Here is a 16,213-nt window from a genome sequence, read left to right on the forward strand (position 1 = left end):
ATTGATCATTGATCTCTTAGCCGTGTGCGGTGCCCCCTTCCACCATAATCCTCGATAATATTGTAGCGGTGCTTAGGCGAAGCCCTACGACGGTAGAACATCAATATCGTCACCACGCCGTCGTGCTGACGGAACTCTTCCCCGACATTCTGCTGGATCGGAGTCCGGGGATCGTCATCGAGCTGAACGTGTGCTAGAACTCGGAGGTGCCGTAGTTTCGGTGCTTGATCGGTCGAGCCGTGAAGACGTACGACTATATCAACCGTGTTGTGCTAACGCTTCCGCTTTCGGTCTACGAGGGTACGTGGACAACACTCTCCTCTCTCGTTGCTATGCATCACCATAATCTTGCGTGTGCGTAGGAAATTTTTGAAATTACTACGTTCCCCAACAAGGACTTTGGAGGAACAGGAGCAGCATGAGGAATTGGCCGTGAGGGCATTGCTGAGGAAGCACTTGGCTTGCGCGCAGGCTTCTTTGACATAGCCTTCTTTGGCTTGACAGCAAGGACCTCAGCAGAGGCAGCAGCAGCAGAGTCTTCATTGAATTTCCTCACTGCTTCTTTGGCTTGCTTAGCCAACTTGCCTTGGCGCTTGGCCCATTCATCAGGATAGTCCTCACCGCGCTTGAGGCTGGTGGGATCAGCAATTTGGCTAGGTGCCAGTGGTGCTCTTGGGCATGGAGGATTGAGTGCGAATTTCTTCATATACTTAGGAGTGACATATCTGTACTCCCTCCATTCTCTTGCCCATCTCCTCTCTATCTTCTGAATGCGCACTTTGCGCTCATTCTTGGTTTCCTCGGTAGGTGTGCAGTACCCAGCATATATGTCATCAGGGATTTCAAACGCTGTATTTACCTCAAGCCTCTTTCCTCCCTTCTGTGGCTTCTTACCATCAGCCATTTTCTTCAGTTGAGGAATTTGAACAATTGAATTCTCTGAAGAAGTGTGCAACTTTTCTTCGAGGAACGCTGCAAATGAGTTAAGTTGATGAGAACCTAGTGATTCAGCAGCTGACATGTGTACCTGTGAACAGAGTATAGTTGCGAGAAATTTGGAGAGGTCATATGCGTTCTCAGAAGGTTTTTCAAAATGAACAAGTTTGAGGAATTTGACCAGATGAGTCTTGAAGATTTTCACTAAGCGTTCTTTGTCTTAGGTTCCAGAGTTGTATAGATCGAAGATCCACACAATTGAGGAATCTTGAAGAAAAATGATGCTTAGAGAAACGAATCAAGAACGGATGACTTGTGAGGTGTTCAGTGTGTGAAGATATGAAGAAAAACACTTTTGAAGATTTTGTCGATAATCATTCGAATCAACGAGGGCAGTAAAAGTAACTTTTAATTACCGTGGACGAAGAACACGACGAACTGGAGTGAGGAGATGTGAAGTTCGTCTGTGCAGATCTTCCACGCCCTAACTTGGCGGAGGAAGACAGCTACGGCGGCGGCAGAGTGAAGATGTCCGCGGTCGGCGCGAGTACGTCGGCGACGAGGTCGAGGCAGTGAAGCTCTTCCTCACCGGCGGCGATGAAGTAGCGGCGGCGCTAGGGTTTGAGAAGCTCGAGCTGGAGAGAGTGGTCGAGCGGAGTAAAAGAAGTGAGGAAGGGAAGGAGGGGTATTTATAGCCATGGTGAAAAAACTGCTCGCCCGAAGAAATTGGACGAACGTGCCCCTGACCCTTCTCATTCGCATGACATGTGTCACCCACGCAGTGAGAGGTGGAGATCGTGTTAGATCGTGGGTGAGTGGATAAGTGTATTGTGGGATGCGGAACGGTTTGAGCGGCAAAACCGAAAATTTCGATAAGATAGGTTTTAAAGTTCCGTTCGCACTTTCTTCAGCTGACAAGGACACAGTGAAGATTTTGAACGAGTTTCAAATAGAACGCACATGAAGAATTTGTGAACAGATTGGGTTGAGTATAGCATAGAGGGGAAGGGTCCGATCACATTCACTTAGCAGAAAACCAACTTGAAGAAATAGCAATAAGTGAATACTGTAGAGGACATAAACTCATATATATATATAGCCAATGAAGAAAAACGACGGAACCAGTGAAGACTATGCAAAGTTGAAGAATATGAATAATTTGAGGAATTTCAACTATTGGTGGTGGCATGACCCACCGTATAAGAATGATGATTTCGGACACCGCGTACAATTATCGTAGGGTTCTGAGAATCAAATTCTTCGTTAATTTCTTCACACTAAGAGTGTTATTCTTCATTGATTGAAGAAAAACGTTTCTTCATGTGTTGCACATCTAAGTCATCAATTTTGCATAAGTGTTAGGATGAGTGTCCTTTTCAAAGAACATTCGACGATTCTAGGATATTTAGCTCACACCGCAACTTGCTAAATCTCTTCTCATCCAAGGGCTTTGTGAAGATATCGGCTAGTTGTTCTTCAGTCTTCACATGATCAATAGAAATGTCGCCCTTCAACACATGATCACAAAGAAAATGATGACGAATCTAAATGTGCTTTGTCTTCGAGTGCTGAACTGGGTTGTGAGCAATCTTGATGGCACTCTCATTGTCACAGAAGAGAGGCACATTCTTCATGTTGACGCCGTAGTCCTTGAGAGTTTGCTTCATCCATAGCAATTGAGCACAGCAAGAACCAGCGGCAATGTACTCAGCTTCAGCAGTAGATAGTGATACGCAGTTCTGTTTCTTCGAGGACCAACAAACCAAAGATCGTCCGAGGAAATGACATGTACCAGATGTTGACTTGCGATCCACACGATCACCAGCATAGTAAGAGTCAGAATATCCAACAAGATCAAAAGCCGAGCCCTTGGGGTACCATAATCCAAGTGTTGGTGTGTGAGCTAGATATCGAAGAATATGCTTCACAGCCTTATGGTGTGATTCCTTCGATGCAGCTTGAAATCAGGCACACATGCAAACACTAAGAATTATATCTGGCCTAGATGCACATAAGTATAATAAGGAACCTATCATGGAGCGGTATACCTTGTGATCGAAGTCAATACCATTTTCATCAGTGCACAGATGGCCATTTGTGGGCATAGGAATTTTGACGCCTTTGCAATCTTGCATGCCGAATTTCCTCAGTACATCCTTGAGGTATTTCTCCTGAGATATGAATATGTCATTGTGTTGTTGACGAATTTGAAGACCTAAGAAGAATTTTAACTCTCCCATCCTAGACATTTGATATTCTTCACTCATCATATAGGCAAATTCATCACTATAACGTTGGTCAGTACAACCAAAGATAATATCATCAACATATACTTGGCACACAAACAATTCACCATCATAAGATTTAGTGAAAAGAGTAGGGTCGAGTGAACCGGGTTTGAAGCCTTTCTTCATGAAGAGTTCCTTCAAGGTATCATACCAAGCCCGTGGGGTCTGCTTGAGGCCATAGAGGGCCTTGTTGAGTCTGAAGACTTTGTCAGGATTCTTTGGATCTTCAAAACCTGGGGGTTGAGCAACATATACTTCTTCCTCAAGCTTACCATTGAGGAATGCACTTTTCACATCCATTTGATATAAAGTGATATCATGATGGTTAGCATAAGCAAGTAATATGCGAATAGCCTCAAGTCTAGCAACAGGTGCAAAAGTTTCATCAAAATCAATTCCTTCAACCTGTGTGTAGCCTTGAGCTACAAGCCGTGCCTTATTCCTCACCACAAGGCCATTTTCATCTTGCTGTTGCGGTAGATCCACTTTGTGCCGATGATATTGTGCTTGCGAGGATCTGGATGTTTGACCAGTTCCCAGACATTGTTAAGCTCGAACTGATGTAATTCCTCTTGCATGGCCTGAATCCACTCAGGCTCCAGAAATGCTTCATCTACCTTAGTGGGCTCTGTAATAGAGACAAAAGCATACTGCCCACAAAAGTTAGACAAATGTGAAGCATTGATGTCATTGATGGTCTTTTCAACTTGCACTTCTTTTGCAATGCGAGGATGAGCTGGTTGTCATTGAAGAATTTAATCAGCGTTTTCTTCAGCATTTTGTTTAGGTGCATTAGCTCGACGTTCTTCATGTTCTGGAATGAATTCTTAAGCAGATTCTTCAGTAGGAATGACATCCTCAGTAGCCTTGAACTTGATAGTTTTCTCAGGTGCTGGTTCATCTATCACAGTAGGTAGGTGCTCTCTTTGCGAGCTGTTAGTTTCATCGAACCGCACATCCACAGTTTCAACAACTTTGTGAAGAACGTTGTTGAAGACTCTGTAGGTGTGCGAGTCCTTTCCGTAACCAAGCATAAAACCTTCATGTGCTTTCGGTGCAAATTTTGAGTTGTGATGAGGATCTCTAATCCAACATTTAGCACCGAAGACTTTGAAATAACTTACATTGGGTTTCTTATCAGTGAGGAGTTCATAGGCAGTCTTTTTGAAGAATTTGTGAAGATATACTCTGTTGATTATGTGGCATGCGGTATCAATTGCCTCAGCCTAGAAACGACGAGGCGTTTTGTATTCATCAAGCATAGTGCGAGCCATCTCAGCAAGAGTCTTGTTCTTGCGCTCCACGACGCCATTCTGCTGAGGAGTGTAAGGAGCAGATAACTCATGAGTAATACCAAGTGCATCAAGATAGTCATCGAGACCAGAATTCTTGAACTCAGTGCCATTGTCACTTCTGATGTGCTTGATCTTCACACCAAAGTTGGTTGAAGCCCTCGAGGAAAATCGTTTGAAGACTTCCTACACTACATGTTTGTAAGTAACAAGGTGTACCCATGTGTAGCGAGAATAATCATCAACAATAACAAAGCCATATTGAGATGCTTCATTTGAAATAGCAGAATAATGATTAGGACCAAAGAGATCCATGTGAAGCAATTCAAATGGGCGAGTGGTGGTCATGATAGTCTTCGCTGGATACTTGGCCTTGGTCATCTTCCCAGCTTCACAGGCTCTGCATAGGTGATCCTTGAGGAATTTGACATTCTCGATGCCAATGACATGCTTCTTCTTCGCAAGCGTGTGCAAATTCCTCATGCCTGCATGACCAAGTCGTCGATGCCAGAGCCAGCCTTCTGAAGCTTTTGCAAGTAAGCACACGGCTGGTTGTGGTCCTGTAGAGAAATCAACAATATACAGGTCTCCTCTCCTAAAGCCTTCGAAGACTTTGGAATTGTCAGCTTCCATAACCACAACACAACGGTACTTGCCAAAGACAACAACCATATCAAGATCACAAAGCATTGAGACAGACATAAGGTTGTATCCTAAGGACTCAATAAGCATGACTTTGTCCATGTGTCGATCCTTTGTAATTGCAACCTTACCTAGACCCAATACCTGACTTTTTCCTTTGTCAGCAAAGATGATATGCTTCAGATGCGACGGAGATAATGGAGCATCCATCAATAGATTCTTGTCACCAGTCATGTGGTTTGTACATCCACTATCGAGGACCCACTCAGTGGCTTTGGGTTGATCATCATGCAGATGAATTAGTGCAGCTTACAAACTCATGTACTTCATCAGTGAATAATATGACATCAATTCATCAAATAAATTTCATCAAGTAAAAGAACTAATAACGCAATATGAGGACGTGAGAAATGAAAGTTCATTTCTTCATGGTTAGCCTGCATCCTTTCAGGCATGCTCAGGTCTCCAGCAAATTCTTCAGACGATTATGTGCGTCTGGAGACCTGACCCTGCAGAAGAGATTAGTTCTTTTTCTTCACCACCCACATCTGAAGGGGTGGCAAAGAGTTCATCATTCTGCGAGCTCCATACGAGAAGGATGGCATAGAAGCCAGTCCATTTTGGTTCACATAAGAGGGGTTAGAGTAAGCATAAGAGTATGCAGAGGAATTCTTCGAGGACTTATGGACATAATGATTTGAAGAATAATGCATATATCCATAATCCTTAGATCTTCCCTGCGAAACAAACGTGTTAGCACGATGATGTTCATATGAGGACTTTGCTCCATATGAGGAATTTGGTCCATATGAAGAATTTGATTTGGGGTTCCTATTCTTCACATGTGGCGTCATGATGACATTCACCTGAAGATTTTCAAGACATCTTTTGGGAACCCAGATTTTCTTCATAGGGGAGTCGTTCCTGCAATTAGTGCCAACATATCTAGCAAATACTTCACCATTCTGATTTTTGAATAGCTTATAGTTGGAGTCAATTGACTCATCATCAGAATGAGGAGATTCACATGCAAATCCAGATAAGTTAGATGGATCAACTGGAGGTCCCTTTGCAGCGACCCATGTAGTTTTGGGGTACTGCTCAGGCTTCCAATATGTACCATCAGCATTGAGTTTCCTCTCAAAGGCGATACCCTCTTTCCTAGGGTTCCTGTTGAGGATCTGCTTTTTAAGCACATCACAAAGAGCCTGATGCCCTTTGAGGCTTTTGTACATGTCTGTCGTGTACAATTCCTTCAGCCCTGCATCGTCAGTGATACTAGCAATGTCCTCAAATGAGGAATTAGTGATAGCAGAGGCATGTGAAGAATTTGAAACATTAGCAGCATTTGAACATTCAGGTGAAGAATTAGCAGATTCACGTTCAATGCACTTCAAACATGGTGGAACAAATTCTTCCTGAGAAGCGCTGATTTGTTGAGCAAGTAATGAATCGCTCTCCTTCTGAAGATCTTCATAACTCACTCTTAGCTTCTCAAGGTCTTGCTTTCTTTGAAGAAATTCATAAGAAAGCTTCTCATGATCCGATAAGAGAGTGTTATGTTGATCTTGAAGGGTTTCATACTTAGTATGAAGTCTCTGAAGACTTTCAGCCAAAGCTTTTGACTGATCCATTTCCTCACCCAACATATCATCGCTCTTGTTTAGCATATAGTGAGCTTTTTTCAAAGCTCTTTGTTGTTTAGTAGCAAGGGAAGCAAGTTTGACATAGCTGGGTCCAAATTCATCACCAGATTCATCATCACTGGACTCGGATAGGTAGCATTCAGTTACCTCAGCATCTTTTGCCATAAGGCATGATGCAGAAGATGATGATTCTGGTTCGAATGTCATCGTTTTGAGAGATTCCTTGAAGTCCTCAAACCAAGGATCATGACAGGTTCGATGACCTTCATAGACCTCAGAGAGACGGTCCCAGATGAGCTTCGCATGATCGAGATGCATGATATTCCTGAACTGATTTTGTGACAGGCTGGAGCAGATGACATCCTTCGCCGTGAGGTTGAGAAGAGTATACTTGCGAATGTCATCAGCATCCGGCATCTTGCACAGATCAGTCAGGCCAATCTCAGTGAGGGTCCACAACTCGCTGTTCATCGCCATGAGGCGTTTCTTCATCATGGCCTTCCACTTGGGATACTCGTGACCGTCAAAGATGGGGCATGTCACCTTCGTCATACCTGCGGTCGACATAACTAAAACTCTAGGCGGTTAAACCAAAATCACACAGAACAAGGGAGTACCTTGCTCTGATACCAATTGAAAGTGCGTTATATCGACTAGAGGGGGGTGAATAGGCGATTTTTATGAAATTCTTCACTGAGGAATTTGTCGGTGAGGAAATTCCTTAGCAAAGAACTACTAGCAGCGGAATAAGTACTCAAAAGTAAACATAACATAATATAAGCATAGTCATCATGATGAAATGAAGACAGGCACATAGTACAGGAAGCGTAATCACAGGATAACATAGGATGAAGACAAACAGACTGAAGAAATTAAACTGAGGAAATTGAGAAAGTCTTCAGTCAAAGTCTTCAAACACAGATATGAACAAGCACACAACACAGTTATGAGGAAATGAAAGAGTTGAGGAAATAGAACCAGTAAGCTTGATGAAGACAATGATTTGGTAGACCAGTTCCAACTGTTGTCTCAGTTGTACGTCTGGTTGGAGCGGCTGAGTATTTAAACTCGAGGACACACAGTCCCGGACACCCAGTCAAGGACACTTAGTCCAAGACACCCAGTCATCACCGTATTCTCCTTGAAGTAAGGTCACATAGACCCCGTCCAATCGCTCGTGGTAAGTCTTCAGCGACTTCCAAATCTTCACAAACTTGGTCACTCGGCGATCCACAATCCTCTTGGATGCTCTAGACCATGACGCCTAACCGTCTGGAAGAAGCACAGTCTTCAAAGGTAACAAGCGTCGGATCCACTCAGGATCAATCCTTCGGGCCGTAGCGTCGCGGTCCACTCCGCCATCATCGCGCGTCGACCTCCCGTGGTATGCGTCGTGCCGCCTTCCTTGGCGCGGGAACGCCATCGTCCGCGCTGATCTTTGTCACGCCGTCAGGGTTCTTCGCCTACTTCAAGCATTGCCGTCGCGCTCCTAACCTAGCCGTCGCGGCCGTTAGGCCGCCGCCGCCGCTCTTCTTCGACCGCCGCAGCTACCACCGTAGCCACCGCCGCCCGTCCACCTCCCTTCATCTTCGTCCAGCACCACCCCTCCGCCAGCGTCCCCGTCATCTCCCCCGCCACTTCGTCTACTCCGACCACTGTTGGTGACATCGGCCCCGCGCCGATGGACGCCGCAATCGTCGTCGAGTTCTTCTCTGCTGGCCTCTCTGACTTCTTCGACATGGCGTACAACTCGTGCAGGTCCCAGTCTCCGTGTGCCCGGTGCTGGCTGCACCGCCGCGTGCCTTCGTCCACGACGTGTCCCGGGCCTGGCAAGCCTGGTGCGGCGCTTCGTCAACTTTGTCTTCGTCCATCTACGCATGCCCGGTGCTGGCACCACTGGTGCGTGCCTTCGTCTACGATATGTACCCGGGCTTGGCAACCCCGGCGCGACGCGTCGTCAACAACGTCTTCTTCCCGGCACACCACTACTGCGCCCATGACTAATTCGGCGCCTCTTTGCGCCCGCGGCTCCACGACGACTTCCGCGACACCGGCTACCCCGACTCGACATCGACCACGGCATTCTTCGCACGGCTACCTCGACCACGGCTCCACCACCCACGCTCTCGGCTACCTCGACAAACGGCACAAAGGGCTACCACCTTGCTTGAGCAACCTCGTCGGTTTCCACTCCAGCCACGACTACGTGATGCATCGACCGTTATGACTATGGGGGGGTGTCTGTCGGCTTGCCTTCGGATTCTTCTCCAGTCTCACCGTCTGCGTCCTATCGTTGTGACTGCGGGGAGATGTTGAGTATAATGTTTATTAGGAAAGACGAGATAGACTAGGATTTGTTCTGGCTTGTCTTGTACTCCAAGTAGATCATTGTACTATATATATATATATATATATATATATATATGTATATATATATATGTATATATATGCCCACCAGGCTCAAGCAATACAATGAACTATTCCACCAATCCTCTTTCTTCCTTCTAACAGTCAAGAAATTTGAACAACAAGGGGGCTCATAAGCAAGGCAGACAAAGAAAGGGGTGTATGAGCAAAGGCAGATGAACTAGGGGGGTTATAATTGATTCTCCCGATTTTATGATTGCAGTCTCACTATATTGGTAGAGGAGCAACATTTTCAGTTTTAGGGCAGAGAGAGCAGATATCCATGAGATTATATCCATATAAGTTGGCTAGACAAGCAGAGAAAACACCATGGCAACTTTCTTCTTAAAGATGGCAATTTTTTCTATAGACACGGTTGGCAATTTTTTGGAGGGGTGAGGCCGTGAGACGGTAGTTTTAGTGTGGGAAACTCGACAATTTTTTCAGTACACAATTGTAGCTTCATAAAACATTAGCAGTAATGTATTTTTTATGCGTCATGCCATTTTTAGTGTATAGACCATGGCAATTTCTTTGTGACAACGTCAATTTGTATTTGGACAAATTTTGAATTTTAATTACAAACATGGCAATTTATTTTCTGTAGCATGATAAAAAAAATGTTGGTCCATGCCATTTTAAATTTGCACAGCACGAAATTTTCGCTGGTTGCCATTTATCATGGCGTTTTTGTTTTTTGTAGGTATTGTGTTGCAGTTTAAACAAGTACTACAACAATCCATAGCAATTTGTAGGTTTTCGTGGCATTTTTATTGTACAGATTTTTTTATAAAAAAAACTCAGTAGGGTTTCCTTCGTGCTAGCAGACCCAGGCCGGCATTTTGTTTTAGGCTTTTTGTGCCGTTTCAGTTTAGGTAAACGTTTGGGGCTGGGGCGCCGGCCGAATCGCTCGGCCGGTCACGCGCCATGCTGGCGTTGTGCTCCCACTCATTCCGCCCCCGCGTGAGACGCGTGTTTTTTGGTCAACCCACAAGGACCGCACCTTTCTCCCTTATCTCTTCCCGTGCACGCCATCTTCTACCTTCAGCCGCGCCCTCCCTGCACCCTGTTTCTTCTCTCCCTTCTCCATTCCCTTTCCTTCTCTGGCAAGGCAGATAGGGAGGCCCCCGGCCATGGGCGTTGTCTTTTTTTCGCAGGGGGGTCTGGCGCCGCTCTGGGGGAGACAGAGGGGGATCGACGGCGGCGCTGCCTACCAAGAGCTTGCCACCCATGGGTCCGGTGCCGCTAGAACCAGAGTATAGCGATGCTGGAACGAGCGGCCATGGTTGATGCAACCAGCAGCTGCTGGAGGTGGAGACGGGAGAGGCTCTGGTATTGCAACCGGGCTTTTGGTTTGTTGGAACCAGAGTCCCGAGATGCTGGAATCAAGATGCTGGAATCAGAGACCATGTTTTTGCTGCAACCAGCAGTTGTTGGCGGCGAAGACGACGGGCTCTGGTGCTGCAACCCTAGATCATTTTTGCCGGAACCAGCGGGCGAAAAAGCTTCATCCACACATGACTGATGCTGGAACTGGACGACGATATAGGCAGTTTTGCTACAACAGGTTTCTTGTTTTGCTACAACCGACAAAAAAATTGCTAGATCTGGCGAGTTTCTTTTTGTTGTGACCGTTGGCGGCGATGCATTTTTTGCTGGAACCTTTGTTGTTTTTTGTCGCGATTGTTGTTGTTTTCTGCTACTATCGGCGAACACCATTTTTCTGCCGAGGCTTGCTACATACGGCGGCGACGGTGTTTTTTGCCGCATAGGCGATTTTTTTTTTTTTTTTGGCTGCAACTGGCTTCAGGTTTTGCTACCATTAGCGGATGCTTTTGCTACATCCATGCACGGCAACGACAACAAGAGGTGCTTTGCAGGGGGTTGCCGCGAGCCAGCCGGCCGACGGGCTGCACGAGATGCTTGCGGGTGGAAACCGGCATCAGGGGAGACGCTGCGCTCACGGTTGTGCAATGCAACGGCGGCGTGCCATGGGGAGGGAAACGGGGGCTGCGTGCTGCAACGGGGGCGCGATGATGGGGCGGGGCTGCGACGAGCCGCGTCGCGAGGGGCCAAAGCGGCGGTGTTGCTGCCTCGCCGGAGAGCGCACTGGCCCGTCGCTCGCGTCGCATGGGGAGGCACAGGCGATGAGGAGTTATTTTCTCCGTGCGTTGACGAACAGAAGGAAGAAGACAACTGGGGTTATCCAACGAGCTATAGGTAGCCAGATCGGATGGCTGCAGTGCGACCGGCCCAAACTTGAGCCGGTGCACCGGCGCAGAGTACTGCCCTTCGGTTTGGCGGTCATCAGGTCTAGAGGGAGAGGGTTCGCGCTGCTGGGAGGCCTCTCGCAAGTCACAACGAACGAAATCCTTCGGTGGTTCCCCTGCCCTCGCACCAACGATTCGTTGGTTCGGGATGGCTCCTCCCGAGCGCGAACGTCACAGAGTCCGTCTTTACTTGTGATCAAGAATCCGTGTCTACGTACTTGTTTTCTTCCATGATGATGATCCGGACTGGGTTGTTTCTCGTGTGCTCAACTTGTGTTCGTATCCAATTAGTATGTCTCTCTCTTTGTTTCTTCCTTTTCCCCTACTCGAGACGGACCCGGCTTCCTCCTCCAGACACCCCGACCTCCCCTGCATATAAGTAGCCACGCCCCCTGGCCACCAAACCAACGCAACCGCAACCATTAACGTCGTCTTCTTCTCTTCACGTAGACAAGTTTTCAATCTCAGTTTTTAGTTCTTCATGGAGAACAAGGGGACAGCAGCTGCGCCGGCGGTGCCGGAGAAGGAGGCGCAGGCGGTGGCGGCGACGTCGTGCTTCAAGAGGACGGTGGGCGAGGACGCGTCGCTGTTGGAGCTGGCCAAGGACCAGTACCGGCAGTTCGCGGAGGCGCAGGGTCGGGACCACTGGGAGTGCATCAAGAACAAGGTCAGCTCCATGTTCGCCGACCCCATCTTCGGCGGAGGCGCCAAGGACCACGGCTCAACCAACACGACGCCGCCCGTCGAGTCGCAGTAGATCGCCGTCGTCTAGATGGCCTATATATATATCGTTATCACTACTCACTCCATGAGGATCGTTAGTTGGTTGGGTCTTTTTACTTCTAGATTAATTAAACTTGTATCGTCGTCATTATGTATAATATTTTTGGATTTTGAGTTAATTAAACTACTACCTCTCTCTCAGTTTACAGGGCATGTACGTGCCCCTAGGTCGTTAATTTGACCAACTTAATACAAGTCATATATTACAAAAAAAATATACCAATATAAACTTCAGATGCTTTATTTTCAAACCGTATAATTTTTGTGCTATATAGTTTATATTAAGGTGATAAAATTGGCAACCTAGGTATACGCGTAGGACTTATATTAAGGTGATAAAACGGTAGTCAAAGTGATAACCTGGAACAACAGCTCTTTTTTATTCTCTCAATCAATGTTATTCTTGCTCCCTTGTTTTGATATACTCCATCTGTAGCAATTCCCTGGTATGGCTGTTGTTTACTTTGTGTTCCCTTGCTCAATTCGAATAAAATTACCGGGTTTTTTTAGAGGACCTGGATCCTTATGAGTCCCTAAGATCTGCACTTTATAAGTCACTTAGTCATATAAGGCAAAGCAGCAAAGAATCCAACGCCTCAGACTGTTTAACGAGTGTACAAATCAATGCTGTAATCACGTGTAGCGTGTGCCCCAGAAAGAATCAGTAGGTCTGCAATTGCAAGGTTCCCAACAATGCTGCTTCGCCTACCACAAAACCAAATCCCAAACCACTCGCATGATGTCAAGATCCTATTGCTAATAATTCGACAACCTCAGGAGAAAAACGAACGAACCAGACGATCTGTCATCATCATTGCATTGATAAACTTTAGCATAGATTAGTTTAGATACATGACTCAACTGAGGGAGATTTCGGCATCATCGCAATTGATAAAACTTTATCAAGGGATTACATACATGACTGGACTGACGGAGAAAAAGAATGAAGGGCCATCTGGCCTTTTACCCCCCAATCTATCTCTACATCCTAGACTACACTTGGCACATTGTTAACGAAGGGAATTAACACTAGGACTACCAGCCATCGGGCGGTTAATTAAATACGTGAGCTGCTAGCCTGCTACAACAAACAAAGGACCAACGTACCTCAACACACAATGCAGCACCAGCCGGAGGAGGAGCCTTTGCCCCCCAGCACCGCTGCGACGTCCAATCAGTAATGATTAAACTTCCTCCGGTGCCGACTGCGACGTCCAATCAGTAATGATTAAACTTCCTCCGGTGCCGACTGCGACGTCCAATCAGTAATGATTAAACTTCCTCCGGTGCCGACTGTAGTCCGAGACGTATCTAAACGTCTGCCCGCAGTCAGGGACTGAGCACTCGTACGGGCGCTCCCCCGTGTGGACTCTTATGTGTTCTGTCTGCGCCCACAGCCACTTGAAGGTCATCCCGCAGCCGTCCCAGGGGCACTTGAAGGGCCTCTCGTCGCGGTGGACACACTGGTGGCGCTTCAGGTACTTGTGCGACTGGAAGCGCTTGCCGCACGACTCGTCGGTGCAGATGTTGCGCTCGTGGGCGCGGAGCTCGGCTCTGCTCTCGAATGTCATGTCGCAGAAATCGATCTCGCACTGAAATAACTCCACCACCTTGGACCTCTTGCCCTTGGTTGCGGCAGCGGAAGGTTTTGCGGTTTCAATCTGCTCTGCCGGCTCTTCAATTACTGCAGGTTTCCTCCTGGGCCTCAGCCTCTCGCATGGAGCGCGGGCAAAGCTCCCAAAACTTTGCGAATTACTGGTACTTAACTCAGATTCCCTCTTTCTTTTTTGCTTGCGCTTGCGTCTGACATAGCATATGATACTTGTTCTTTTTGAGCTTCCAATGCTTCTAGACAATATGTCTGGTTGATAAGCTTTTGGTGTGCCTGAACTTTTGCCTGTATCAGATAAACTGTTTGCTGAACTGTCAAGTATTCCTCTGCTGTTCTTCAAACCCTGGCAGTTCCAGGCACCAACTTCTTCAGCATTTTCTTGTTTATTTTGTATTTCAGCATTCTGAATCCTAAGCGATCCATCAGATGCCAAATTGGGCAAAGTCCGTCCCTTGCATGAAATAGATGCGCCAACGGAAGAGCTAGACGTCTCTATAACTTCATTGTGTGCAACATCACCTGCAGACTGGTCAATGCTAGCCAGTGTCATCAATGTCAAGGAAGCATCGTCAACCTCATCTTTTCCAGGAACATCAGCTAGAATGGATTCTTCTGCTAAAGCTCCAAGTAAAATACCAAGAGAATCCAACTCTGTGTTAACTGAATTTCTATTTTCTCCAGAGACCACAGTCGTCAAAGCAGCTTGCATGCCTTCCAAAACGATGGCATCTCTCTTCGGATACTCATGCTGTGACTCAGTAGGAATAGCGCTCTCGAGATTGACGGCCTTGTCACCAAAATGGCCGGAATTGACCTGTACTGCCGCGGCCAAGTTTCTGCCAGCATTATTACAAAGTTCAATATTCTCCTGCTCCTGTTGAACTTGGAGCTGTTTGTCTTTGCACTCTGAAGTGACATTATAAGAACCCAAGTTTTCATGATTGCTGCTGTCTTCTGCAGTCATGCTTCCATCTACAAGGAACTGTTGTGCGGACATAGCCACGGAACTAGTCAACTCATCTGACTGGACACATTGCTGTTCAGTGGTAAAGTCATCTGACACCCCAGGTGAATCCTGAGAATGCGCTGAACAAATTGAATCATCACTAGTGCTAGCACTTACCAGATCGTCAAGTTCACAGGTGCTAACACTTACTGTACCTTCACAAACTTGATGCGTCATCGGATATTCAGCAGCAGCAACAGGGATACCAATCAGATGATGCATGTCTTGATCATTGTCCACAGAACACGTGTGCATATCGACTACATCGTCAGCTTCTTGCAACCTACTTGGCTGCAGAGGGGCATTTTGTTCAGCGGTTCGCTGCCTTTTGCTACCAATCAGACAATGCATGTCTTGATCAATGTCCTCAGAACACGTGTGCATATCAGCAACATCGTCAGCTTCTTGTAACCTACTTGGCTCCAGAGGGGCATCTTGTTCAGCAGTTCGTTGTTCTTTGGCATTCTCGTAAGCATTTCCAGAAGTGCCCATCTCAGCCTTTGTAACTGCAGGGCTAACCACGTCAGGACCTACTGTGGCATTACGACAGGCAGCATAACCAACAACCCTATATGGGGTTCGTGCTCTTCTGCAGAGCCATTTGAGGTTTGGAACGACAGAAATAGGCGAAGGCTTATCTGAGATGTCTAATCTCTTCCAAAATGACAAAGGAGGTTGCTCTTGGCAACCTGGTGTTTCTTTCCTAAGCTTGAGTATTCTATAGTCTCACCTAAATAGCTTGGCGTAATCATGGTCATAGCTGTTTCCTGTGTGAAATTGTTATCCGCTCACAATTCCACACAACATACGAGCCGGAAGCATAAAGTGTAAAGCCTGGGGTGCCTAATGAGTGAGCTAACTTTACAGTCAAACTGAAACTCAATTTCCTCTGCAATTGATATTGCAAGTGCTTTTAGCTTGGTGTAATCTGCAAAAAAAATAAGGGGAATTTTTAAACTTCAAGAAATACACTAATCAAATTATGGCATTAACATGTGTAGAATTGGTTCCTAATCATGATTCAGAACAAGAGTTCACTTGAGATATTTTGAAGGAGGCATAAGCTCCGAGCTAGAGTCATTTACATGCATCTGCAATTAGCACTCTTGGGTCAACAGAGAAGGAAATGTGGGCCAAGAGCTCCCTGGATCGCTTCAGGACATATGTGCGCAATCTTTGAAGTGATCCTTTTGACCTAAAGTTTGGACTTAGTGCCATAAACAGTCAGATGCCACTCTTTTTGCTAATTAAACAAGCACCGCTACTTTGACTCCTATGCTCATTCTATCTATTGTCTATTCCATCATCGCATTATTCTGTACTGTTTTATAT

At 46.3% G+C, this 16,213-nt stretch overlaps 1 protein-coding gene across 1 annotated transcript; it reads right to left on the minus strand.

Moving 5' to 3' along the window:
- Positions 1-13,066: 13,066 nt before the first annotated feature.
- On the minus strand, positions 13,067-15,568 carry LOC125552942 (probable lysine-specific demethylase SE14). The gene is made up of 2 exons (XM_048716668.1): positions 13,545-15,568; positions 13,067-13,456 (listed from the first exon to the last, which is right to left on the minus strand). The coding sequence occupies exons 1-2, from the start codon at positions 15,371-15,373 to the stop codon at positions 13,438-13,440; spliced, it is 1,848 nt and encodes a 615-aa protein (XP_048572625.1). The 5' UTR covers positions 15,374-15,568; the 3' UTR covers positions 13,067-13,437.
- Between the last annotated feature and the right edge of the window lie 645 nt (positions 15,569-16,213).

This window comes from Triticum urartu, chromosome 4, assembly GCF_003073215.2.
Source record: "Triticum urartu cultivar G1812 chromosome 4, Tu2.1, whole genome shotgun sequence".
Lineage (NCBI taxonomy): Eukaryota > Viridiplantae > Streptophyta > Magnoliopsida > Poales > Poaceae > Triticum > Triticum urartu.